Raw genomic sequence first — 27987 nt, 5'->3', positions numbered from 1 at the left:
CCTCTGCCAGAGCCTGTACCGAGTGGCCGGTGCGGAATGTCGGCGCCTGAGCCGAGGCTAGCCGGCGGCAGCTTACCAGCTCCAGTGGCATTCCAAGGGACCAAGAAAGGCCATCGGTTACCGCGGGCCGGCGGCACGCGGGCAGCACGCGGTGGTGGCGGCGCCGGCCGGCGCGGCGCGCCAGTCTCGTGCTGGTGGCGGCGTGAGGGTGGTGCGCGCGCGCAGGGCGCCCGGTGACCGTTCGGTGTGCTCTCGGTGTGACCGGCACGGTGACAGGTGCAGGACGGCGGACCAGCGGACTGCGGCCGGCCGGGCCGCGATGGCGGAGCGACCAGCCGCGCTGGGACACAGGTGGGTGAAGCAGAGAACGGCACAGTGAGCGCCGGTAACCACCGCAGTCCAGGCGCCCTAAACCTCTAAATCAACATCATCGTCAGAACGACACAATGAAATCCTACACTTATCACAGAGAGTCCGCGAACCTCACTTGCTACCTCTGCAGCATGTTAGTGGGCAGCGTGGACTTGTGGAGGCGACCACTAGGCCCATCGAAATCACAATGCGCTGTCGAATGTCTGTGCCGGGCCGACACCTTTCCGCACGAGGGCGTGATGAGCTGTAGAACTGAAGGAGATGATGGACACCGGAAGGATACCGCTGAACATTTTTGTTTACATTAGACTCGACGGGAGTCAGATGATACTATGAATTATAACGAGAAAGAGACATTCTCGATCTCTCATCTTAGCCCAGCGCCCAGCAAAGCGTCTACATACATGTTACCGCCATGCAATAAATGCCCAGATTCTGTGAGAGGAACCAATATCATTTGACCACTTCACGAGTCCCTGCTCCAATGTTCAATGCTCCATTATGTCTGCTAAATATGAATACCATGGATGTCATCACGGCCGATCAAGCGGATATTAATTATCCCGTCCTGCTCTAATGGATTGAGATCGTGGTTCGCAATTCGCATGCCTCTTCCCTATATTGGACGAGGGGAGTGGTCGTGCACACTGCACGTGGCCGGTGTTGTCACCGCGTGACCTCGGGGCTCGGGGTTGTTGGAAGGAGGGATGTATGGTATAATGCACTTACCGGGTGTTGTCACTTCGGCGGATCCCATGACCTTAGTGGGGAGGGGATGGGGAGGGGTAATGCACGGAGCGGATATTTCCACTAGGGATGTGCCCCCGGGACTTTTTGGAGAGGGGTGAATGGGGGTAATGCACATGGCAAGTGTTGTCACTGCATGCCCGCAGAGCTCTGTGGGGGGGGGGAGGAGGGGTAATGCATGTACCGGTTGTTATCAATGTGTGACCCAGGATGGGGAGGGAAATGGTGAAACAAATGCTATGCACGTGGTGGGTGTTGTTACTATGTACCCCAGGGACCTTTTTGGCTGTTGTTTTGGGAGAGCTAGTATACGTTGATGAGTTGTCACTGTGTGACCCAAGGCTTAGTGGGGAGGGTAGGGGCGCTGCACGTGCCGGTTGTTGTCGCCGGCTGGCCTAGGTCCTTAGTGAGGAGGGGATGGGGAGGGGCAGTACGCGTGCTGGTTGTTGTCGGCCCGGGAAAGTGCACGTCCGTCCCACACACCTGCAGCTGGCCTGTGAATGGGCCACTGAATTCCCACGGGACGCAACAGGAGCACCGCGAATACCTGTGCAACCGTGTGGAAGCGTGTCAAGCCTTTCTCACGCAAGCTCTTTGTCAATGAACTACACGCTACAACATTGATGACTATAAGTGTAATCAGCCTGGTCTTTTCCTATACCTAGCGCTCCTATGCAACAGTCCAAGGACCCCAACCTGAGAGGAATTACTGAGTCGTGATATGGCACTATACATTGTCCCCTATATTATTCCTATTACCTACTTCACGCAAGGTACCTATATTTAATGCTGAAGATCGATAGCCACATTGAAACTAAATGCTGTAAGTAATATCACAAAAAAGCAATGTTATGAAACTAGGGCAGCTATAGGTACTTGCGGAGAATCAAACAAACGTTTCCCGAGAGAATGGAAACCGATCCATTCTATACCTACCAGAACATTCATCGACATTGTTTGAATCGAGTCGCATTTGGATCAGTACACACCTTCAGCACGTGCATACCGGCTGAGCGAATTTTAAACGTCAGGTCGTGAGGTAGCAACTGCAATTGCTGCGGCTGGTCACATGTTTGCTGATGTTTAAGAGGTCAAAGAGTCCACAGCGAGCTGATAGTGACCTTATCACGCGCATGTGAGACAACTGTTCTTCCACCTATACGTGAATGGAGAGAGAGAGAGAGAGAGAGAGAGAGAGAGAGAGAGAGAGAGAGAGAGAGAGAGAGAGAGAGAGAGAGAGAGAGAGAGAGAGAGGAGAGAGGGAGAGAGGGAGAGAGGGAGAGAGGGAGAGAGGGAGAGAGGGAGAGAGGGAGAGAGGGAGAGAGGGAGAGAGGGAGAGAGGGAGAGAGGGAGAGAGGGAGAGAGGGAGAGAGGGAGAGAGGGAGAGAGGGAGAGAGGGAGAGAGGGAGAGAGGGAGAGAGGGAGAGAGGGAGAGAGGGAGAGAGGGAGAGAGGGAGAGAGAGGAGAGAGAGAGAGAGAGAGAGAGAGAGAGAGAGAGAGAGAGAGAGAGAGAGAGAGAGAGAGGAGAGAGAGAGAGAGAGAGAGGAGAGAGAGAGAGAGAGAGAGAGAGAGAGAGAGAGAGAGAGAGAGAGAGAGAGAGAGAGAGAGAGAGAGAGAGAGCAGTGATAAGGAGAGTCGAGTGATGCCGTGTTATCATGATTTGTTGCAAGAATCGTCGCCTTCTGTCTTTGCCAGCGCACAAAACAACAAGATAACCGATAACTAAAAAAGATGCCTACCACCGAAGCATTCCCAAAACAGCACGCTAACCATTTAGGTCGTTTATCACAGTTCATACCTCCTGTCACTGATCGATTAACTTTTAAAATCTTAAACTTCTTCAACAATTTTTATCATCGAAAAACAGGATAACGAAATCATGAAAAAAATCGAATCGTTTCTGGCCATATTTAGAAGCGCTTGTCCGACCACCTGTCCAGTGTCTCGATAACTCGTGTCTACACTAATATAACTCGTGTCTCGATAACTCGTGTCTATATTACCAGCTGAGTATCAAATTACGAAGCGAGGAGGATCAATACGACCAGACAGAAACCAGGGAGCCGCCCTGGGGGATCAAATGTCCTGCATCTGGGTCAGGTGCGGGACAGTATGGGAAAGCGTGTGCTAAAAAGGCATGGATAGGAGTACGACTGTCGTGGATAGACGGTACCAGCAATGGGTCTTTTAACCCGCGCCGGGCCGGTGCTCTGAGATTCCGCGCCGGGCCGGGGGGGGGGGGGTCTGAACACTTCTAACTCGGCTCTTGGGCCACGCAGCGACACGTGGCAAGCGGCAATCGAATGAACGTCCAAAATAAGGACGAAAGCACTTCGGTCAATTTTGGGTCAGGTCAAAGGTCAGGTCACCAGAGGTCACCAAAGGTAAAATGTTGACTATTTCAACATTTTGGAAACTGCCAACGGCTATCTCGGGAACCGATAGAGCTACAGCGCCGCAGAAACGCGCATTCGATAGCCCTTTTACAGACCTTTCTGAGTAATGTTCTCAGATTTGACCACAGATTTAGCCTCCAGAGGGCAAAAAAACTCAAAAATAGCCGTGTTTACGAAAAGCGTTTTTTCCGCAATAACTTTTGACTCAAAAGAGCCATGACATTACTTTTGCCAGCATCGTGTTCCTCTCGTCGAGACGCGTCGAATGAACTATAACCTTGAAACCTTGAACCTTGAAAGGTCAACTTGAAAATTTGACCTTAGGTCAAGGTCATGACCGGACCGGAAAAGGTCATGTTGCATATCAGTCGATCCGCAACGTCGAGCCGAACACATCTAAGGCCTTTTCAGCGCTCTAGCACGCCTCTATCAGAAGTCATTAGCGAAAAACTGTTAGATTCTGTTCGTGACCTGCGATGACCTCGGGGACATAACGAGAGGTCACAGTTGCCATTTTCCGGTTCATTGTGTCAATTTTACCTACATCTCGATGTTTGAGAGTGTCTAGAATAGCGTTCGTGCAAAACAGACGCTTTTCAATTTTCTCCCATTGACTTATAATGGAAAGGCCGCAAAATTGACCTGACCTTAGGTCACCGATATCAAAATTCCGAGATATACATTTTATAGATAATGTTATCAATCGCTGAAAGTTTCAAGGCAATCGATCAATTGGTGTAGCTATAACGAGCATTCTTATTTTTGTTCTGAGGTGAGACGTGTCTGAAATTTTCACAACATGTGCGGAAAAGATGCACGAACAGGTGTGCCAAAAACCACAGGGGGGGTGTTCAAACACCCCCCCCCCCGGCCCGGCGCGGGTTAATAGGTAGTATAAAAGAATATCAAATGATCCAGCGTGAAAGCTTCAGAAACATCGCAGCGAGTTGATTTTTTTTTGCCTTCCGATCATCTTGCAAGAATGTTACTCATCCTTATTCAAACGCTTTTTTCTTCACGATCATTTAAACTAATCAAGTGTTTTACAAACATCGATCTATGAATTATTGCCATCAATTCACCGCATACTTCATACCTACACCAGGATATACACTCGCACATTCGCACACGGCGAGTGAACCCAGGCGCAGACCGTGTGCGCTCCGTCCTGAGTCGATCTGGCACGCCCGCCCGTCGGCGCCAGGCCGGCCTGCCCAGCGCACAATTACTGTGATTGAGGTGAAAGTGCGCCCGGTGGCCGTCTGCTGAGGCCCGCAGGCAGGCTGATGGCGGTCGAGCTGACTCGGAGAGACGCCAGGTCCGTCAGTATCGCGGGCTACCTGATGTCCCGGCTACGATCTGATGCCCCTGACGCCCCAGTTCCGACTAAAGCTAGGTAGACAGCACGGTCTCTGAGCGACAAAGTCCTGCCTAGCTGCCCTTGGTGACTTTGGACTGGCTATAGTTCTTTGTGTTCATGAACGATGGGAATAAATGTGAAACTTTTGTGAAGGTCATCGATGCATTTATGGCATGTGTCGTTATCCTTCCATTTTACTTCACTAGCTATGATAGTTCCAGGGACATATACCGGCTCGTAACCGGGACGTTTTTTGTAGATTCCTTTCTACTGTGACGCTAAAATGTCCTTCAAGCGAGCAGTCAAACAAGCGGGACAATCACCACCTTATAGTGGAAGGCAAACACAGCTGTGTTCCCCTCCGTCAGTCCTATGGTTTTAAGCAGCCATATCAGGACGAGAGATGCACTCCGGAGGGCTACAACTTATCAAATCCGAGGCAATGGACCGGGGTGATACTTTTACGACGGATAAATACTGACAGGGCTGATTGTATGCACTGCCTACCATATGTTCTATGTGATGTAGGTTGTGCTGTCTGTGCTGACGCTGCCTGTGCTGACAGTGTGCTAGGTACTGTGCTGACAGCATACTGTCCCTTCTGTGTTTTCAACGCTGACACTTTTCTTACCATGCCTACCCCGTTCTGTCGGCAGGCGGCTGCCGAGCTGACCTGCTATGTGCCCCACGGGCTGGGGCGCGCCCGTCTGCCATGCGCCACTCGGCGGTCACGTCAGTCCAGTCCTGTTCCTCCCCGCTGCCCAGCAGTCGTCGCTACGTGGCCGTTCAGCTACTCACGCGCCAAGTGCTGCTCTTCAGTGTCGAGGTGAGTCGAAACTGGACAGGAAGATGTCCATATTTCGTGTAATGTTATCGGCGGGGTGGTGAAGCACCCCATATATTTCCTTTTTTCGTGATTGAATCACTTTAAAGACGGATAAAATTTGAGTCGCCAGTGTCAGGAAATCTTTTGCAGGATGCAAAATTTGTTAACCTTTCGAAGACTCACAACTTGTAACTACGTACAAGTTGTAACTTGTAACTACGTAACACGTATATTTCGGATTTTTCATAAAAGTCACCTGAGGTCATGTCACGTAACCTCACCACTAAACTTCAATAAGGAAATATGGAAGCTATAATTTTAGTACCGGAAATGCTCGACACTAGCTCAATTACATGAAATCGTGATTTCTTCCAGTCGTTGCGAAGTTTGATGTTTTTCTTTTTTGAACGTTTCGTGAGCTTGAGGTCTTTAGAGTGATTTTCGTCAATAACTCTCGAGCAAAATGAGGTAACGAGTAGAAAAAGTCACCAATAGACTCGGTAAGACCCTTTAAATCGAATGACATGTGGTAGTTATGAGCTCCTTCGATCAGCTTTGCGACCTGAGCTACTTTGACCTGGCCTTGGCTGGAGGTCGACAGCCTAAATTGAACTTTCCCAAATGAAACTTATATAATTCAACGCGCCTGAGCACGATAAACACGATAGTGCAAAAGCCGTGACTCTGCGACCATTACGAAAGTTATTACCCAAAACCGGACTCTTGATCTGGGAATTTCATTCTGACCTCATAGGTCACCGGTTGACTGAGAGTAACAGCATTCATATTCATTGTTTCCGGTTAATTATTTTTCTGCCATTTCGGCCTAAAATAAGTCACATTTAATGTTGATCGAGCATACATAAAATAAAGCGTCGTACTAACATTGGGGTGCCATTTCTGTCTTTTTTTTTCTCTAAAAATGAGTCATGTTCCTGGTATCCAATTATATTGAAATGTACACATAGCGAATATGACATTAGGTGTGCCAGTAAAGGCCGATACAGCAGGTTTGGCAGTATTCGATTGTGAGGTTTTAGTATTGCCCAAAATCTATCCGAGTGAGACCGAAACTACAGCTATGGGGAATGTCTGCTGACGCAGACGGATGAAGAGGACCGTATCGGGCAGCGCTGACCGACCAGCTGGGATATGCTGACCGACCAACTGGGATAGCTATTGCTGACAAGCTGGACTGGGATAGCCATTGCTGGTCGGCTGGGTGGGCTGACTGCTGACTAGAGATGTCAATTGGATACCTTATGTTTTTGGTATTTTGTTGATATTATGATTCCTAACTAATGTGTAGGTAAGAGGCTGAGAATTTTGTAAAAAGTTGATATTTCCCTGGTTTTCCCAAGTTGGTTTGGTTTCGGTATTTTCCTGTGGCTTTAGTTGGTATTTGGTTTGGTATCGGTATCCTGATTTTCTGTAATTGACATCCTAGTGCTGACTGGATTAAATCTCGCTGACCGACCGTCTGGGTGACCAGTGCTGATTGCTGTTAGCAGTTTATCAGTGAACATGAGCGATGATATTCACTCTGTTGTCTGTGGACCGTCTGGGTTACCAGTGCTAACCGTCTGGGTGACTCGTGCTGGACGTAAGATGACCTCGACCTGTACTGACCGTTATAAGTAGTTGACATGCTTTGACTGCCTGAGTGGCACGTGCTGACCGTACTGACAGTCTGGTCGACCTGTTCTGACCGCCTGGTGACCCGCACTGACCGGACCATCTGAGTGACCCAATCTGATCGTTCTCGTTCCCCGTTCCAGACCAAGTGTCGTCTCTCCGAGCTTGCCGCCCGCGTCTGTGATCGAATGTGTCTCCAAGGCCTGCAGGATCCGGCCCTGTTCGGACTGGCTATCCCGATCGGTGAGTACGGAAAATTTTGCAATTCTGGTGCTTTCTGGATTTACAATTTGCTTGAGGCTTGCCTAAATGATGTCTACACACTATCAGCGCCATCTCAAATATTCGTTCCTTGCTTCGAAATTCGTTGCATGACCGCAGTGCATAATACCATTCATATGAAAATAAAACGCTATTCATTGATATATTCGACCAAAACGGGCAAAAGGATAAGTAGCGACACGGCATTTTTCCCTTCCGCAACTTCCGTATCGTGCTGTGGTATCTCTATATGCATCCCTGACCCCACCCACGCCCTTTTTCGGCCGGGTGATTTATCGAGGGTACAGCGGATGCGTCTGTTTTTGTTTGTGCCCTGATGCGAGGTCAGTGCACTGGCCCTCCGAAGCAGCAGTGATGTCCATTTATCTGACCTGCTGCGCCGGCGCCGGCCCGGTTTTTGTCCGTTGACCGCTGCCACGTGTCTGAGGTGCTGTGGAGGCCGGTGTGTGCCGCTCAGAGAATGCGAAGGACGCTATGAAGGTGTCAGAAGGCATGCTCATCAGTAGTTATGCTATTCAAATTGCATGTAGTTATGCTATTGTGTGCTGCTAACTGGTACGCGCTTTTGCTGGCTTAGTTAGCACGATTAGTTATTATTGGAACTAGGGATTAATATGAGACGCAATAAAAGTTCAAATGACCCATCACGGAATCATCTGCATTGTTCTGAGATTACTGAAAAAGGCCTCCAAGACTAAAGCTTTGTTTCTTGATGTATTTATGGTTTCTGTGCTGGCATGCATGGGGTAGCTTCAATCCGATCATAATGATAGTCATAAAGTTCAATATTTCCGTGATCACATCGAGAATATGTGCACCGCAGAATGCTGTTGCAGTTTATGAAAGCCACCAAGCTCGGCTGACGAATAACATTTCACTGTATGGCTGACTTCACATAATTCCAAAGCTTGCAAGATATCTATGTAATGCATGTGTTTTTAGTTGTGGGGTGCCACTGTATGGCTGACTTCACATAATTCCAAAGCTTGCAAGATATCTATGTAATGCATGTGTTTTTAGTTGTGGGGTGATCTGTATGGCTGTGGATCTTGTTGATGTTTTGCCGGAATTCCCAATGCCTCAGCTTATATGTTGTCCGTAAGTATAGAATTTGTTGACGAGTTCCTACATTGCTAGTTCCAGGCCACTGTGGGGGATAGTGACAGATCCATAACGTGCTGGCTAGAAGAGCTCAAGTAGTTGCTTATGATGTATTATAGTTGAAGTTGGCACTCCAGGTCCGCGGATAAACGTCGAATGACTTTCCTTTGGAGATCGTCTCAAGACGTTTTTCATGTTGAACGTCATGTTCAGCTACGTAATTCCCTACAACATCTACCAGTAGAATACACCCGGTAGTGTCTATCCGCAGTATCTACCCTCAGTATCTGCGCGCATCATCTGCCCTGTGAGGTGACCTCTGGTGTACTTACCATGACCCCGACGTGTGCCTCGGTACACCGGCCGGTATCAGTACGGCGGCCGGACGCGCGCCGCGCCGCTCGGACGCTGGTAAACAGCGCGGCCGGTCCGTCCCCCCGGCAGTGCGGCCCATCCCAGCGCGCGGTCCATCCCACCGACCGGCCTGGTCAGTGGCGCCGGGCGCGTGCTGGTCAGCGATAGTGCTGCCGCGGCGCGTCAAAAATGCGCCGAGCGCAGCCGGGGGCCACGTTCAAACAGCCCCGGTCCGCTGGGAGGCCGCCGCGCCGCGATACGAGGGCGCGCACGGGCAAAAAGGCGCGTCCTTGCCGGCCTGTGAGGTGCGCCCAGGTGCGGGCTGCCCGGCGGAAGGAGGCTCCGTGGAGAGACGATGTTAAGAGCGCCGGCCGCGCCCCCAGACGCCGTGAATGCCGCCGCGTGCAATGAACCCATCGAGAGTGCAAGCAAGCGGTTGGAAAAACTGTAGGATCTCGGACCAAAGCCAACCGCGAATGTCGCAGTGCTTGTAGCACAGCGAACCTCACAGAGATACACCAGTTTGTGTGTCGTACGTCGTCATTGCTGAACCCTTGTGGGAGGTCTTGGCTCACCTGCCGAATACATTGGTCGGGGCGTCGGTTCGTGTGGTGCGCCGGTGAGGTCGCAGGATGGACTGTGCAGAGTAGGCACCGCCGCCTCGGGTGACGGTTCGGTGCAGCGCTCCGCCGCGGTCCCAGCCAGCAAGGTCAATGCATGCAAATGGCTCAGGGACTTCGAAACTGAGCGCGCAGCGCGTGACATTGAAATGCTGCTCATACTTAGGCATGAATGTTCGGTATCCATGCTGCGCTCAACATCTGTTTGAATGTAGATGGGGTGAAAGTTCACGCGGTCTTTGAATGATGGCCGTGTTCTGGGTATCTTCCATCTGTCTCATCTCTCGCTTACCTACCACTCAACACCGTAACACGTGCTCTATTTAGCCGTATTTGCTACCGTATGTTTTGTATAAATAGCTCCAGTCCAGTTTCAAAAACTAGATATCATACAAATCAGTCACTGGTGCTGCTTCTGTTTTGTATCAATCCTGCAGCACAACTGGAGAACTGGTTAGCTTCCTGTGAGATAATGCAGTCTCCGAAGCCTCATTTCCTACTGGTGTTATTTTTCTATCGACGATCGCAGTCTCCAGTTATGAACCGCCAAACTAATGGGTACATTTTGCGTTGCAAATGCAATCTATGCGTTCATGCTTCAAAGCACAATAAAGCTGCATGCCTGATGCCTTCGTTGGGGTTGTGAATCAACTTGATATTACCTACGTAGAACATCGCAAATACCTACCAACGCAAATACCTGTAGTTGCCAACCGAGTTATCAGCTGCTTACTTTAACCCTCGCCCGTAAACGGCGATCTGCCACCTTCGCCCATGCAGGGGGGGGGGTTGGTGCGACCCCCCCCCCTTGGCGTTTGAAAACGGAGCGTCGTAGAGCTTAGCGGAAAAGACCAACGGATTGCTCTCGCCGAGATCTCGCGATTGGTGGTATATTTTTTGGTCCTAGGTCAACACTTGACCTAGTTTTGACCGGTCAAATGTCAAATTTTCGGAAAAATAGACTTTTTTCAACTTTCGGCGGCGATTGCGGCAAAACGGTGGGAGATATCGACTTGAAACCTTCACTATCGTGTTCCTTGATCAATTCTCTATCGTTTGGTATGTATTTCGTTTCCCTAGCTCTAACAATGGCGCGTTGGGAGCGCCGGAAGTCTGCAAGGTCACAGTCGTCGGCAGAAATTCGAAAAATCAAAATTTAAATTTTTGAAATCTGATTGTATTTTTGGATTTGGGAGGTCCATTTGCTCCCTATAGAAGCTAATATTGCTGCATATTCCCATTGAGGTGACAAGAATTAACAAAATAGTGGTTCGGGCGCTTTTCAAAAATAGTACCGGACGCTGTTCCTCTTGTGACGTCATAGCTCCGTGACCTGACCTGACCCGGTCAAGTTTCTTATACCATATGATAACCAATACTTGCCCCAACATGCATGGGAAGTTTCATCACGATCCATCAACCGATGTCTGTACCACCGGCAGGAAACCTCGGGCGTTGGCACTCAGTTTGTGAAAATCCGGCCGGAGGCTGTTCCCTTTGTGACGTCATAACTCCGTGACCTGACATGACCCGGTCAAATTTTTTTATCAAAAGATGCACAAGGTTCGCCCCATAAGGTACCCAAAATTTGGCGGCGCTGCGCGCCGCCGTTTTTGCACTATTTCCGAAAAACCTCAGGGGGGTTGCACCAACCCCCCCCCCCCTACATGGGCGAGGGTTAAAGGCTCCGCTGCGCCTAGTCATTTAGTCGCCGGGCTATGCAGGTCTATTCCAGATCTATGCACTACGATACACCGAAGTAGCACAAATCTTAGTCAGTTTTAATGTCGGTTTCTTTGATTCCTGCAACAAACACGCGCGATGAGTTGAGGGACCGCACCCATTTACCCACCGAGTGGATGACCAAACGATGTTCCCGCCGGACGGCCAGCGGCTCCATGGAACTGTTCTGCAGAACGGCGAAAAGTTTTACTTGCCAGCAGTGCAAAAGTGATACACCAACAACAAAATATTGACATTTGATAGCCATATTTTTATAATATACCTTATGTTAATCTCGGACTGGTTTCTGCTACGATTATTGATCTTACTTGATTATTTACAGATGGAGAGTACGTGTTCGTGGATCCGGACAACAAGGTGTCGAAATACGCACCTAAGGCCTGGAAGTCATCGAATGAATATGTGAGTACTTAGCACACAGATACAAATATTTATTATTTATTTATATTATATTCAAATATTTATTATTAAATTATTGTTATTCTGCACGAAACAAAATATATACATAAATTTAGTAAAATAATCATAGTGTATAGTCGACTACAGAATGATGTTCGACTTTTCACAGGCAATTATTTGCCTGGAGTGGTAGGCTGTGCCGCATCACACGGGCTGAGTTCACAACTTATAGCTTTGTCCCAATGCTCACAATCGACACGCTTAATTGCGTGATAAATGGCACAACTTAGCGCTCCGGTCAACTGAGAACTTCTGAGGAGTGGAACATCATTCTGTAGTCGACTATACTTGCCAACTAAGGCTTCATTTGTTATCAAACTGCCTTCAAATAACAGTCATTGAATCGGACAATGAGATATTTGTGGCATGTCTGAGGCGAACCACGTCGTATGATGATTCAGGTTCGAGCCGCCGTTAACATTTAGCCCTCTTGGTTTTGTGTTTCTGTGAGCGGTGCGGTGCACATCTGATGACTGCGATTCCTCGCCTCCTTTACAGGGCCTGGACGGCTCCAACAGGCCCCTGTTGCAGTTTAGCTTCCGGGTCAAATTCTACGTGGACAGTCACTTGTTACTGAGGTGAGTCGCATGACAACTTACCTATGATATCAATTCCAAAAGTTTCCGACAGCTTGCGTGCACTGTCTGTGCTTCTGTTATCGTGCTGTCATTAGGATTTTTAGCGGGTGAATCAGCAGCTGCACGGGACGTCCAGTGGAGCTGATTTATCAGCTCAGTGACCGCGCCGGATGTCTGCGGTTGTCATGCCTCGGCTGCCACACTGGGCATGGGACGGAACTGGCGAAGGAATGGCGAACCAGACAGACAGAGGATGTATGACATAGCACGGGCTGATAAGGGCGGATATTGCGAGGTTAGAGAGCTGGAAATCAACAACTCAGGGAGGACGAGGGCCCATGAGTAACGGACTTGGTACATGTTACTGGCAAGATACAGAAAACGCCGAAATCTTGTGACACTAAACGGCTGGGAAAACAAGGGCTGGGAAAGTCTATAACCGATAAAAGAAGACGGTGAATGCGATGAGAAAGAGAAAGACACGGGCTAGAGATGACATTAGCGACCACACGGCCGAGGACAGGTCCGCGGGCCCGGTGACTGAGAGGGTCGGTAGCCGGGGATCCTGTTCGGAATGTAACCAACCGGCTCTGACCGCCCCGCCACCGCCGCCGCCCCTGGTCGCTGCACGGACGTCGCCGGCCTTCGAGGCGGAGGCGGTGTCTGGTGGTGGCGGTCCGCCGGGCGGACGTGCCTGACGCTCCCGCCACCGCCGCCAGCCGGTGCCGGGAAACGGCTACTAATATCAGACTGACGCGCCTCCAGACCGGCCGCTGACCTGTGCTAACCACGGAGGAGAAGGGGGTTTATCTCCTCGGAGGCCGCGATCATAGAGGGGCGTGGTTCTATTTACAAGGGCATTGAAAAGTGGATGGGTCCTTTTCTGGTGGACATTTGGACACAGAGGAAGAAAGCCATGTGTTGTATCACTTACCATGCCACTGTCAGCAGGCCACACCGTTTTACTTAGCTGTGTGACCTCTCATTAAAGGGACTATCCCACCTTCTAAAATGTTGTTAAAACCAGTTAAATTGTGCCCGACTTTATAGATTGGATGACCAGGAACACGGTTCTGGCATTTATTTTTCATTAAACATCTTAGGCTTTCCATTTTCCAAACACAAACTTTCAAATATGTGACGTCACAGCCCAAAATTACCTCCTTCCCCAGGCCACATTACTGTCATAAAGCTGATTCTTTTTACTCTGTAGGCACCACAACAAAGTTCAGACCAAGTTTTAAGCGATTTTTCAACGAACAAACCCATTTAAATCAGAATGACTAAACGAGGTGACGTCACACTAACGGTCGCTCCATGTTGAAGATAGGGCCTTGTACAAGGTCCATTTTCAAATGAAGGGAACGAATTTCTTCAACACCAAGAGGCCGTGGGGGTTGCAACCTAGATAGATAGTGGTTTCTGAACATCGCCGCAAACTTGGCTATCTCAACTCAAACCCCATGTTAAAGGTGGGATAGTCCCTTTAAACTGTCTTCAGCCTATCTGTAGCTTTTTGTTACATGTCTATGACATATGTCTGACCCGTCTGTGCCCTGTGGCTCGTTTATCGACAGGGACCGCGTCAGTCGGCACCACTACTACCTCCAACTGCGAGAGAACGTGCTGGTGCACCGGCAGACGTGTGCCGTCGACACGTGTCTCCTGCTGGCCGGCTGGGCACTGCAGGCCGACATCGGAGACTTCAGCGACACTGCTGGCACCGCCTACTTCCAGCCGGTCGAGTACTTCCCCAAATGGGTGAGTGGACCCTGTCGGATGCCACACAAACGTGTGTTGTGCAATGCGCACAGTGGTTTCCTGGCGTAATTGGTCTATAATGAGGCTTCTTTCCGTGTCGCCGGGCTGTAAAGAACTGGAAACAAGGTGCAAGAAGTTGTTGCTCCAGTAGGTAAATTGTTGCGCCAATGGCTCGGGTATTTTTGTTACTGGAGCTAAATAGTGAAAAGGGCATGTTTTCTGCTGTGAAAACGGATCTCTGAACAGTGACAGTAGATGTGTCAGTTACCTGCAAATGCCATAATCCGTACCGTCTTAATGAAAACTGTTGGTGGTGGTGTACCAGCAAGATTAAAAAGAAGGTGGATGCTGACTGGCCACGTTTTCCAGGTGCTAACTAAAATGGGCGTCGACTATATCCTGGAGAAGACGGCGGCGGCGCACCAGGACAACCGCTCCATGGCGAAGACCCAGGCCGAGCTGGCCTACATTCGCGAGGCCTCTGCCATGGAGGCGCCTCACAACCTGCACATCTACAGGCTGAAACGACGAAAAGCCGAGCCAACCGGCTCCGTACTGCTGGGCATCTGCCCCAACGGCATTGAACTGCACGAGGTGGGTTCACACGGTCAATGTCAGCCAGATCTGTCCAAACGGCATTGAACTGCACGAGGTGTGTTCATACGGTAAATGTCGGTTCCATCTGCGCTGTACGAGGTAAATATAGGTAAACGTTCAATGTTAGTTCGATCTGCCCCAAAGACATCGCAATGCTGGAAGTACGACTTATGTTGGTTTTATCTCCCCCAACGGCACCAAAAAGCACAAAAAGCTACCAAAAAGCTACATGTAGTAGCATGGTCAATGGTATCACTCTAATCTGCTCTAACCATAATAACCGCGGAAGATACTTATTGTAAATTTTACTTGTAACTACAGCAGTATCGCTAGCACATCTGTAACGAGCAGCATTACCTACTTTTAATCACCAGACTGCTGAAACACAGCAGCACATTAGGCCATAAGAGACACGGGTGTGGCCACCATCTGATGCCTCCGCTCCAAGACCGTTCTGCAACTCTGGCATTCCCGTCCCGCATCGTTCTTGGGGACGACTGCTCCCGCAGGGCACCTGCGCGGAAAAGTACTGGACTGTGGCGAACGTTACCGCAGGCCGGTCTTCCAGCTCGGGTAATTAGTGTCATTAACTCACGGCATTTGTGCCATTCACGTTCACCAGTCGCAGAGGCTCACGTTTTGCTCCGGCACCTGTTCGTCCGTGTCTCTAGTTTCAAGTGGCCATGGAAATGGATAGCTCACGTATATCATAGCCATTCGGATTAACCCGCGCGGGGCTGGGGTCTCCAGCCGAACGCGCGGGGCTGGGGGGGGGGAGGTAAATTTTACCCCCCCCCCCCTGTTATCTCCCGAACTAATGGTCCGATTTGGAAAATTCAAACGCCAATCGAAAGCTCTCATCACGAACTACTAAAAACATGTACTTAATTTAAAGTTTGAGGTCAAGGTCAAGGTCAGGTCAAGGGTACAAATTGCAAGTTTCTACAGTATCGGCCTTGCACCGTAGTTGCCGAAGAATGGAGTCATGGACTGAGACTGATCGCCCAAAACGTGTTCTTAGGCTACCAAGACAATATTCGTTGCATACAATATCATTCAGAGGTCAAGGTCAAGGTCAGGTCAGGTCAGGTCAGGTCACCAAAAAACAAAATATAGAAAAGGGCATGTGCGACACATGTTTTATGGGTCATTTTACTCATAGAATTCAATAGGCACACTCAATAAGTGATATGGACCACCTCTGGATGAATTTCAGGTCGAGGTCAGGTCAAGGTCAGGTCAAGTGAGGTCAAATTTTGAAGTTGGTTGTTAAGGCCTAAAAAGGTGTCTATCTGATGCAGTTTTTCACGGCGAATCGAATGGTGCTATTTTTGTTTCCGTACGAGGTCTAGAACTTCCAAAAAAGTCATTTTTCAAAAATTTTGTGTGTCGTGACGTCATAAAATTTTGAATAACTCCCACATTTTTGAACCGATTCTTCTAAAATTTGGTATGTAGATGCACATAGACCACTTCTCTGACATATATTCCGGTTTTTTCGATAGACTCAATATTTTGGATTTTATAATGATTTTCCCAAAAAAGTCAGTTTTTTGAAAAAAATTTAGGCCAAAATCCAAAATTTTCAAAAAACCGAGATAGCCATTTGATAGACAAAGTAAAATTACGTATAACCTTTTTTGTTACGTCTTGATTCCTTAAAAAATGAAGATGTTAGCGGCGTTTGAACTTTTGCCGTTTTTGAGGCGAAAATGGCGAACATGACGTCACTAAAACGTCAATTTCTCAAAAATTTTCCGACGGATTTCGCTCAAATTTTCAGGGAACGTGTCAAATTGATGTAAGAAAAGGTACTGAAAGTTTGGCGGCGCTGCGCGCCGCCGTTTTTGAGATATCGCAAAAATTCGCGAGGGGGGGTAAAATTTACCCCCCCCCAGCCCCGCGCGGGTTAACAAACACAAGATCGTGGATTGCTTAATATTTTCCGCGCCGTTTTGCGTGTTGTTTGATTTCGTTCAGCGGAGGGTTTGCCGATTGTTTTCGTTCCGGCTTACCGGGGAGCGGCCGATGTATCGCCCGGTCAGCGTCCTACCCCGGCAACGCTGCAGCATCCCGATCAGCCTGCTCCGACCGGCGGCCACTCTGGCTCTGGCTTTGGACCGGCGTCCGACCGGTCCCAAAGTCGAGTCGGCAGCGCCTGCGGCGCGCGCCGGCCGGCTACCGTGGTACGCGCTGCGGCTTTGTCGCCGGCCAGTGACGTCACAAGATGCCGTGCGGCGTGAGTGGCGTGCGAGCGGCGTTAGTGGCGTGTTCTGATATGATCGAAAACTGGTCTGCAGATCCCCATTATGTGACGCCGTCACCGGGTGATTGGGAGCAGACGGTAGACGATTGATTGTCGGATCTTCTCGATCGGTGGCGGTTGGTGTTAGCGCTCTGTGTCGCGCTGCGGTCTCCGGGATACCGTTCTATTCTCGGATGCAGTCTCCGGCGGCGGCCCGCGCGGCCGCGGCCAGTCTCCCCGAGTCGACGGTTTCCGGCGCGCCGGCCGCAGAGGACCGCCTCTAACCGCAGGCCCGCAGCCGCAGCACGCACTGAATGTTGCGCAACGGCACTCCGTGTAGATGGAGCGGATAATGTCGGCGGGTCGTTCTTCGGCGGATTGTGGCCGCGGCCGGCTGTGAGCCGGACGGCGGAGACCGGCAGCCGAGCCTCGGCAGCTGTCTAACACTGCCGCCAGGCTCCGGAGACGACTCGGAGATATTGGCTATCCTTCCCGAGCGCGATAGACATCTGAGGCTCGACCGTCATGGCTGTCCCAGACTCGGGCCTGGTCCTCACTTGGCGGCGGTACATCCTGTCATTATTCTAGCGCACTCCTGTCATTATCCAGTTTCCGAAGTCTGTCCGGTGTATGTCCTTCATTTTCGATTATCCACCGTCTTCCCACCGCCACCACCCATATTCTCACCGGTCTTACCTATTTTCCTGCCGTTGCCACTAGATTCTTACCCCACCTTCTCTCTCTCTTCCAAACCCTCCCCTCATCGCTAACCCGCTGTCTCCCCATTTCAACCGTTCTCTACCTTGCTTCCTTCCTCTCTCCACCACTCTCCCGCCATCTTCCCTGTCTCCCCACCAGATCCCCACCATCTAACCCTTACCTCTCCCACTGAGCTATCCCCCATCTCTCCACGCCGCCGTCCCGCCTCTCCACCTGTTCCTGTCGCCCCCGTATCCCGTCATCGCGACCGGCTAGCCCCGGCGCCACTCTGGCGCACTGTGTCGTCCCAGCGCCGCTCAGCCGGAACAAAGAGACGCCCTAATGAGTGGCCAGAGGAATGTGGCCGCTTTGTGGCCTCCCTCCCCTCCCCTGTGGTCGCACCCCGCCAGCGCCAGTCAATGGGCGGACGGGGCCGCGGCCCGCAGCGGCTCGGCCTTGGCTACTACACTGCGTGGCAGGTGCGGTTCGGCCGGACGGCGGACGCACAATCTCCGGTAGGCTAAACTGGACCGGCGACCGCCCGCGGCGGAGAGCGAGAGGGCCGAGCCGACACCGACAAGGCCGCGCCATCGGGCGCGCATTGTTCGGCCATAGGCGGCGACGGACAGGGCGCCAGTAAGTGGTCTCAAATGAACGCAGAGACCATTTGTGGTGACTGGGATGGCACGGTGCTTCACTGAAAAACGACTCGCTCGAATGGGAATGGCTATTTGGAATGCTCACGCTGTCATTGTCGCCTGCTGACCTTTTAGCACCTCGCGCCCACTCCCGACTCCTTGACTGAAAGTGAGTTATCACACATTACTTTAACGTCACAGCGCAACAGAAACTCGTCAGTTGACGAGATGACAAGCGGGCAACCGTAACTGACAACACAGCAACCAATACCCGACGATAACTGCTAGAGTGTTGCCGTTTCTCACAGACCTCAAGGAAAAAAGAACTAAAACTTAATGAATTGGGGGACATTGTAAACTGTGACCATGCATTTGATTGTAATGCTCCCCATGTTTCATGACGAGAATTACAGTGAACGAGCATCCAATCCTTCAAGCACCCTATCAATGATTTTGAACTAATTGTAGCCTGCTTACTGAAAAGCTATCGCGTTCGCATGAAACTTTTAGCAATGACATTCACGTTGCCATGCGAATTACGCAATGTCTCAGTTCAGCACAGACATTCCACAGACAGCCGTTGCTTGTCGTGGCCCCAGCATTTTATGCACCAGGTGACCAGTGATGAGGTGGTCCGGTTAGGGTTACCAGATCATGTGTTTAGACCAAATGTATGCTGTGCAGGAATGGGTTACACTCTGTGCTGCTGCATTTCATAACCTGGTGATTGAATTTCCTTTCAGGAGAAGAATTTGTCTCGCAAACTGCTGGCGTCATTCGTGTGGACCAACATCAACAACCTGACGTTTGAGGTAAGGCGCCGCCATTCTTTGATCTGCCCGCTGTAGACAGTCGCTGTTGGTTGTGCTAGCTTGTGACAACTGACAACAAATTCCACCAGCAGTTGTCGAAGTTTCCTGACTTACATTTGTTTGTCAGGATGTTGAACAAAACATCGATAATCTATAAGCACGGCATAGTTGAGTATAACAATTAAAAATAAGTTTAAGCAATCTACCACAATGCGTTTATCACTGCAACCACTCTTCTTTTCCGAGAAGGGTTCGGTTGCGTGCGTTTCAACCAACACAATTTTTCTTGATTAGACTCTTACCTCTTACCTCTATAATTATTTAAAAGGACCCAAGCACTACAAGCCTCCTCGGCTGCTCGGGATCGCTCGTAAATACCACGGACTCCTTTGCTCGAGGGGCCCGTTTGTCAGCGCACTGACTCCGTCGCCCGGTAGTACCCGTGTCGCCCGGTAGTACCCGTGTCGCCCGGTAGTACCCGTGTCGCTCGGTAGTACCCGTGTCGCCCGGTAGTACCCGTGTCGCTGGCCGCCCCGGTCGACATCCACTCGCCACGTGGCCGTGTTCCCGTGAGTCGGCAGCCGTGGGACCTCGGCGGACGTTGCCGAGCACAGCTCTGCCCAGCTGCCGGCTCGGCGGACCGCCACATTCAGCCGCCGGCACCGCGTTATACTTGCAAACGGCGGACGGCGTGGGTAAAATATGAGCCGACGTCAGGCCGGCCGGCCGGCCGCCGCTCGGCCGGCTGCTGTGCACGTAAAGTGGCGTGGAATGCCGGATCGCTGTGGGGCAGGTCCGTCGGCCGGCCGCTGGATGCTGCCCGCTGCCGGGGGCGCCGGCCTCCCCTCCTCCCGACCTCCCCTCCTCCCTCCCTCCCCTCGGCCCGGCCGGCCGGTCAGCGCCGCAGCAGCCGACGTCAGGGCCGCGCCAGCTCAGACCGGCGAGCGCCGGCTGCTGGCTGCGGATTAGACAGGATCCGGCAGTCGGGAGAAGCGCTCTCATATCAAGCACCCGAACTATCGCTGAACACTTACGCCGTCCTCTGTAAAGGGCAATGAGGACCAACTCGTCAGCATCGCCGCTGCGTGTCTCGATCCATTCCAGCCGCAGACATTCCTCTCTGCACTGCCTCTCGCCAACCCTTCTGTCCCAAAGAGCAGACCACGGCGGGCCGTCATCTCTGGAGGGATCAGTCCTCTGGGGCTATCAGTCTCCCATCGCCCTCCCATCGGCGTCCCATCGGTGTCCCATCGGCGTCCCATCGGCGTCTCTCGGGTCCGTCAGCACGCCGCAGGCCGCATTGTTCACCTCTCAGCGCCGCGCCGGCCGCGTTACACGCCGGTCCCCGCCTCCGGGACCGCGTCCGGAGTCGGGGAGGGCAGAGCCGACAGGTACCGAGGAGGAATACAGCGGCACCACGCGGGAATGAGACTGTAATGACGGTATTAAGAGGTGCTAACGAAAAACACGGATCGGATATATCTGTGGGAAAATAGACAGTCAAAATGCATCTTTCTGAAGAACGAAATGACGGAGAAGTGGAAGTGGTAGTGACAGCACGACCAACGGCAGCAGTGGTAGGGACACGTTACACAGGGAGTATGTTAGGATAATCCACACTGGCACCAGCAGCAGTGGCAGCAGTGGCAGCTGCGGCTGGCGCCGGTCGGCCCGCCAGCGTCAGTGCTTTGTCGACCGGACGGCAGGCAGCTAACCTTGAGGCCTGAGCGGCTATTCATGGCCTGGCCGGAGGAGACGTCTCGGGTAATGTGACGCAGCACGGGTTCGGGCTGGGCGCCGCGCCCCGGCCCGGCCCGGGCGCAGCCCGACGACCGGTCGGCTGCAGAGACGGTGGATGAGACGACCGGGAGGTAGCACAATTACTACCACAGCCATCCCAGCGACTGGGCCGCACCCAAAGACAGGAGTTCAACAGTGGTACGAACGGATGCGCCTCAATAATGCCACCAAATGAAAACCGGATAATATGATCGATTGGAGGATATCAAAGACATCCATGGTTAGAAAAGCTGCTCGAATTCCATGAAACCACAAATAGATCATTACAAAACCATACCAAGTCATTTGTAAGCTATGCCACCTGTTGAATTTGCTAATAAACTTCCAGTCTCGAAGAGCTGCAATGGCGTAACATACTGACATGCATCGTTAAGTTTAGTAGCATGCATCCTTTTCCAGTCAGATACAACAGTCCGAATTTGATGAATAAAATATATTGATGCCAGCATAGATCGGACTCATTTTCAGTCAGCCTACGGTGAAAGTCGTGCTTTGAATTGTATCGAAGTGAATGCTGAATACATTTGCATAGGTCAGGAACAATCGCATGCCCGCAAGAATTCCTTGGTATCCTGATAGTACCTATTACATTGTTTGCTCCGTAGCACTATTTTTTGAAGAAAGGGGACGTTGGCCGTTTGCTCCATCCTTGAAACCAACAAGACTCCCGGAATCCCGATATAAAATACAATAGAAACTAATATAGCCCTCTTTCCTTCAGCTCTCCGCATTGAAGTTAAACGGAAGCTTGTATTGGTTTTGTTATCGTCGTAGACATTGTGTTTGTTTATAATGTTGCGGATATATTGGTACATACATATACCTACGTGATGCCAATAGGTACCCATATTTTCCTAAATAGGTATGGCTTGTGCAGTGTCCGTCTGCCTTAAATCATCGAGCACATTAGTTTGCCCTGATGCAAGTGCATTAACATTGCACGCGTCATTTATCACGTGTTTACCCTTTTCAGAAAAAGAAGTTCGAGATCAGCGCCCTTACCCAGAAGTTCACCTTCTACACGGGTGATGACGAGAAGGCTAAGCACCTGTTCCTGTTGTGCAAGGACGTTCACATGTTCACGCAGACGCTCAAAGAACGACTGGCCGAAATCAAACAAAACTCCTACGAAGGTGAGTGACAGTGAAATAATGGCTATGTGATATCGTGCAAAGAATAGTATTAATCACACTGCATACTTTCAACACACGCATACCTTCCTACACATAGCAAGATTATGTATGATACATAACAAATTACCCATTTAAGGAGCTATTCGGTAATAGGAAGAAATTACAAGCCAACTGCTGGATGATACACTGAAGGAATGAATGACTAAGGTGATGGCCGTAACCCGACTTCATGTGAGTCATTAGGCATAACTGTTGGTATGTCCCAGTATGTCTGTGCGACGGTTTATTTAGCTTTTTGTTATAACCGAGTATGTGTGTGTGTCCGACAGAGAGAAGGAGCACGGGCAGTTCGCAGCACTTTCCGCCGAGTATGTGCGCCGGCTGGGAGTACCTGAACAAGCAGGGCAGCTCGACCGACCCGCGCACCTCGGTCATCTCCAACACGTCGTCCAACACCACATCCGGCATCGTCTCCGACCGCACCGCCCACAGTCTGGACGAGAGTGACGGTGAGTGACCAGAGTGCTGATGAGTGACCAGAGAGTGCGGTGAGTGACCAGGGAACTTGTTGGTGATGAGTGACCAGAGTGACCAGAGTGACCAGAGTGACCGAGTGACCGGGTGAGTGACCAGAGGGTGACGATGAGTGACCAGAGTGATACTTGATGATCGGGAGTGTAGGTGAGTGACTAGAGTGACGGTGAATGTTACCCTGTCAGCTGGTAAGGTGTCCATGCAGCGCTCGTGGTTACACTGTGGATCTCGTCCACCCTGATGTTGATGGTGCTACGTTCAGTCTGCTGATAGATTCCGAATAACGACTTGTTGCTGTTAATGAATCGTTAGCTGTCGTAACTGTCCAGCTGTAATATGCTCGGGTGCAACATCTTCTCAACGACAATGACCCGCGTCTGTTGCATTTCATCACCTCCACGTCTGTGCATTGGTAGATTGAAGCGCACTCTGGTGACAGTCTGTAACTGCCGTTGGATATAAATGTAGGTAGCGCTGCCTTCTGGTTTCTCCCTCTGTTGAGGGAGCCCCGTCGCCCTCTGGTGGCAGAGTCGCGCTTCGCTGGTGGTAAAGTCCCAGCGCCCTCTAGTGGTGCACTTGCGACGAACTCTGGTGACGGACTTTAATTAGCTGACCAACGTCCGTGTAACTATTTTCAGATGAGCTCCACGTCGAGGGCCTGGCCAGGACGCAGCCGGCAGAGTCGGTGGAGAGTGGCGTGGACTCCCTGACACGGTCACGGTCCCAGCTGGGCTCCGGATCCCTCCGCTCCTCGCAGAGGTCACCGGCAGGTAGGGCACCGCGGTCAGGTCACATAGGCGAATGTCTAGCTTCATTTCGTACACAATGCTTGATCGATTTTGCGTTTTTGTAATTAAGCTAGCGTCCGTTCCATGTGTCGTGGGTGTTGTCTCCTCACGTTGTCTCGCCTGTTTCAGGACACGAAGAGGACCCGATTCCTGCGCCGCGGTGTCCCACGGAGAGCGGCTCGGTCGGACTCCGACCGGCCGCCTCGGTGCCGGTCGCGGCGGCAGCGGCCGACCAGCCCCAGCAGGGTGTCAGTCATGGAGGTAGCGTGCGCAGCTCAGGCCCCCTGCACCCGGCCGGCGCAGTGCGCTCGCGCTTCCCGCCGGTGAAGCCACCAGCACCACCGAGTGGCCAGCCACCGGCCGGCTGTGAGCACACTCAGAAACACATGTTCTCCTCGCCGACTAACTGCTGCAGTACCTGTGTCGAGGAGGACAACGTGTCCGTGTGCAGTGAGGAAGCCGACAGTCCCTGTGCCGCCTGCAAAACGCGTCGAAAGACCGGCAAGACGGAGCAGAGATGCACCTGCGGTGGTGGTGGCAGCGACGGAGCCAGTATAACCTCCGGCAGCACCCTGTACGCGCGCCAGGGCGACTCGCCACGTCACGCGGCCTCCGGCTCGGCGGTGTCGGAGAGTCTCAGCCTGCAGCACCTCTCGCAGAGCAGCATGGCGAGCGGGGTCAGCGCCGCCAGCACGGCCGACTCGACGCGAGCCCTCGACGACGGTGACGAGACGGCCTCGCTGACGGCCGAGTCCGCCTCCGTCTACAACGGATCGGAGGACTACGCGGACTTCTACAAGGCGGCGACGGCGGCGGAGGACAGCGGAGCCGCTGCCGGCGGTGATGATGAAGAGGACGACGTTGATGCTGATAACGTTAGCGTTCGTAGCGGTGCATCGGCCACGTCCAACTCAAGCAGTCAGGCGGGCACTGTCGACTACAGCGCGAACTCGGCGCACACATCGGCGGGCTCTGTGGTGACCACTCCCGGCACGTTCCCGCGACGTACCACCGTCTCCAACACGTTCGATACAGACAGCGACTACGTGCAGGTGCCGTTCGACCGTCTTGGTCAGATGGTGGCCGAGGTGGTCGCTCCCACCGCCGTGGCCATGGCCACGGTGACCACAGTGACTCGCGTGGGTCTGGCGCAGTCGTGCCAGGCCACAGAGGCCACTGAGCCGCCCCCGCCGCCGGCGCCGGCGCCTGCTCAGCCCGCGGCGCCGGCGCCGGCTCCAGTACCGGACGCTGTGCGAGTGGTGTCCGTCCCAGCGGCGTCAGCGGCGCCCTCGTCTGAGGCACCGGCTCGCTTCATCACCACCCGACCTCTGGTGACCGTGTTCCGCGCGCACGTCGCGACCGCCGTCCGACAGAGCCCGAGTTTCGCGGCGCCGACGGTGCGACCGGTCCGCCTGAGGACTGTGCCGCGCTTCGTGGGCGCCGCGCCGGCGTCGGCGACTCTCCCCAAACCCAAACCGGTACACGCGGGTGCGCCGGAGGGCCAGGATCTGCCACCAGCGCCGCTCTTGCCAGTCATCAGAGGTAATAACTATCTGGACGTGCGTGCCTCCCAGCCGCAGCTGACCGGGGCAGGTCGACTGTACGCCAACCTCGGCTCAACAGTAGCTCTGGAGGCTGGCCAGCTGTACGCTAACCTAACCGGCGCCGGTCTGGAGCGCGCCTCGTCGGCACCCATCGAGCAGTTCGAGCGTCAGCTTCTCTCGGACGCCGACTACGTCATCTATCCGCTCAAGGACCCTGACATCAGCCGTCAGGAGTACATGGACGCCAAGGACTGCAGCAGCCTGGCGGCCAGCCTGCCACTGCCGCCGCCGCCGCCGTACCGCGCGCCCCGCGCCGGAGCGCAGACCGGCGGTCTGGCCAGTCTGTACGGCAGTCAGAGTGGTCTGTACGGCAGTCAGAGCGGTCTGTATGGCAGCCAGAGCGGCCTGTACGGCAGCCAGGCCGGTTCCAGCGCCTCCAGCCTGTACAGCTCGCTGTACTCGGAGGGTCTGGGCAGCCTGCGCGGCCGCCTCAGCAGCCACTCACTGGCCTCCACCATCAGCCGCTCGGGCAGCTGGGAGCCCTACTCGGAGGTGGATGTGTACCGCGCGCTGGCGCCGCGGCCCTCCCACAGCTCAGCTGTTACACGCGCACACTCTGACGACAACCTGTTGCTGGCCGCTTCAGCCGACTTCCTGGCCACATGCACCCTCAACGGCCGGCCGCCGCCTCCCTACTCGTCTCAGGTGAGATACATTCGAACTATTTATATCTTTTGTTTATTTACTTATTTTTGAACACAGGTGGAGATCTGTCAAAATGTCAGGGGGGTCCAGGCCGGGCAGATGGAGGCGGGCTGGATGTAGTACCATTGACTTACATAGCAGTAATTCGTTTTCAGGGGGGTCCTGACCCCCCCCCCGACCCCCCTCCCCGAGATCTCCACCCCTGTTTTTTTTTTAAAGAAAAGTGATACCGGTGATTGTGTCTTGATCTTTGTCAGATAGACATATCTGTATGTAGTTTTATATGCTAGTTTTGTACTGAGTGATTTTTAACGTAGTCAGATGACGGATATGTTTAGGTATTTGACAAACAGTATGTGTTCTTGCAGGCCAGGACTCTGCCCAGCGAACATCCAAGCGTGTCCAGAACACTGCCCAGTGAGCAGCTGAGCGTGTCCAGAACACTGCCCAGTGAGCAGCTGAGCGTGTCCCGGACACTGCCCAGCGAACATCCCAGCGTGTCCAGAACACTGCCCAGTGAGCAGCTGAGCGTGTCCCGGACACTGCCCAGTGAGCAGCTGAGCATGTCCCGGACACTGCCCAGTGAGCAGCTGAGCGTGTCCCGGACACTGCCCAGTGAGCAGCTGAGCGTGTCCCGGACACTGCCCAGTCAGGCTATGCTGCAGCGACAGTTGCATCAACAAGATGAGCAGCAGCAGCAGCGGCGGCGGCTTCTCCAGGAGCGATTACTGCTACAGCAGCAGCAGCAGCAGTTACAAATACAGCAGTATCAGCAGAAGCTACAGCAGCAGCAGCAGCAGCACCAACAACAGAAACAGCAGCTGCAGCAACAGCAGCAACAGCAGCAGCAGCAGCAGCAGCAGCAGCAACGACAACAACAGCAGAGACAGCTGCTGCAGGCAGATGCTGCGAACAAGGAAACGCTGCTGAAGCACCAGCAGCTGATCCGGCGCCATCTGCAGCAGCGCACTCAGGCAACCGCCCGTCAGCCGCAGCCGCAGCCGCAGCCGCCGGCTGCCGCTCCCGCAGTCACGACGGCGAATCTGGGACAGACGTCATCAGCGACCCTGCCGAACCCCAGAACCCAGGCCAGGGTGACGCCATTGGCCACCCAGCAGCAGCGCCGGCTGCTGCTGCAGGCACAGCGGCAGCAGCAGCAGCAGCAGCAACAACAACAGCTGCTGCTGCAGCAACAGCAGCAGCAGCAACAGCAGCAACAGCTGCTGCTGCTGAGACAGCAGCAGGGTCAACAAGTGCAGCAGAGCCAGCCCGCCGCCCAGCAGGCAGCTCGCCGGCCTCAGGCCGCGGCGCCGGCGGAGGGAGAGCTGGACCTGAGCAGTCTGCGCGCCACCAGCCAGCAGCTGGAGCTGCCTCTGATCGCCGCCCTGTTCAACGACCGGCTGCTGCGGCCGTCCGGGCCGGGCCGGCCACAGACCTGGCACGAGCCGGCCGGTCAGCGAGCGAGCGCGCTCGGCCCGGCGGCGGCCGCAGGCGACTCAGCCGAGGGCGCGTCAGCAACGCGGCCCTCGGCAGCCCCAGCTCAAATCGCCAGTGCAAAGTCGGACGGACGGCGCCATGCCGCGGCTCCCGCGGTGCGGTGAGCCTCGCCGGCCGATCGCGGCCGCGCAGTGTTGTGTTTTGTGAAGTGATTTATCGATGAGGTGTAGCGTTCTCGGGTAGCTGGTGACTGGGGTTGGGATATTGCCGTTCCTCCAGCAGCGAGGCGAGCCGTGGCAAAGCGTGGCCGTCTTCCATCCCTCTCCCACCGAGACTGGCCTGCCTGAAGCCGGCTGCCGCCCCCCCCCTAGATCCCCCCCCCCCACTCACAGGTGTGACACTCCGTCCATACACTCAGGCTCGTGCATGTGGTCTAAAACAGGGCTGAGTCCACGCAAACGGTGGCATTTGGGACAGCGGCGCTGCACAATCGCTCATTGTCTTCCTGCATTCAAAGTACTCAGTTTGTGATCATGTTGTCATTCGTTCCGTTCATGCCATAAGACGCATACTGCATATACAGCGAATCCTGCGCAGCTGTGCATTGTGCATTGCATGGAATAGTGTGCCTCGTATTTGTATGCATATGTGGTTGATTTGTTGTAAAGTAAATAAAGATGGCAACTTCCAAACCCCCTTTTAGGGGAACGGTGCGATTCCTCGTTACGTCAAACGATGACTGATTAATTAGCTGAAAGATCACTAGCAGAATAATGCAAATACGAGTATGTGCTCGCTCATTTCGACCCCCCCCCCCCCCC

General features: G+C 52.9%; 1 protein-coding gene across 1 annotated transcript; it reads left to right on the top strand.

The window, feature by feature from the left end:
• The first annotated feature begins 83 nt into the window (after positions 1–83).
• LOC122380287 (protein expanded-like) lies at positions 84–27858 on the top strand. Its single transcript, XM_043363327.1, has 13 exons — positions 84–351; positions 5532–5701; positions 7480–7579; positions 11759–11838; positions 12394–12473; positions 14051–14234; positions 14604–14828; positions 19157–19225; positions 21999–22158; positions 22488–22667; positions 23331–23462; positions 23610–25729; positions 26098–27858. The coding sequence occupies exons 2-13, from the start codon at positions 5588–5590 to the stop codon at positions 27328–27330; spliced, it is 4677 nt and encodes a 1558-aa protein (XP_043219262.1). The 5' UTR covers positions 84–351; positions 5532–5587; the 3' UTR covers positions 27331–27858.
• Positions 27859–27987: the final 129 nt, after the last annotated feature.

Source organism: Amphibalanus amphitrite, unplaced genomic scaffold (assembly GCF_019059575.1).
Source record: "Amphibalanus amphitrite isolate SeventyFive unplaced genomic scaffold, NRLGWU_Aamphi_draft 000094F_arrow, whole genome shotgun sequence".
Classification (NCBI taxonomy): Eukaryota; Metazoa; Arthropoda; class Thecostraca; order Balanomorpha; family Balanidae; genus Amphibalanus; species Amphibalanus amphitrite.
Note: the sequence above shows the minus strand (reverse complement) of the source record. Positions and strands in the feature narration are given on the sequence as shown.

Excerpts from the sequence above, each read along its gene's own strand:
- LOC122380287 (XM_043363327.1), top strand. The coding sequence starts at position 5,588 with ATGCGCCACTCGGCGGTCACGTCAGTCCAGTCCTGTTCCTCCCCGCTG. Across the intron at positions 14,829-19,156 it reads ACGGCATTGAACTGCACGAG|GAGAAGAATTTGTCTCGCAA; the intron begins GTGGGTTCACAC and ends ATTTCCTTTCAG. Across the intron at positions 23,463-23,609 it reads CTCGCAGAGGTCACCGGCAG|GACACGAAGAGGACCCGATT; the intron begins GTAGGGCACCGC and ends CGCCTGTTTCAG.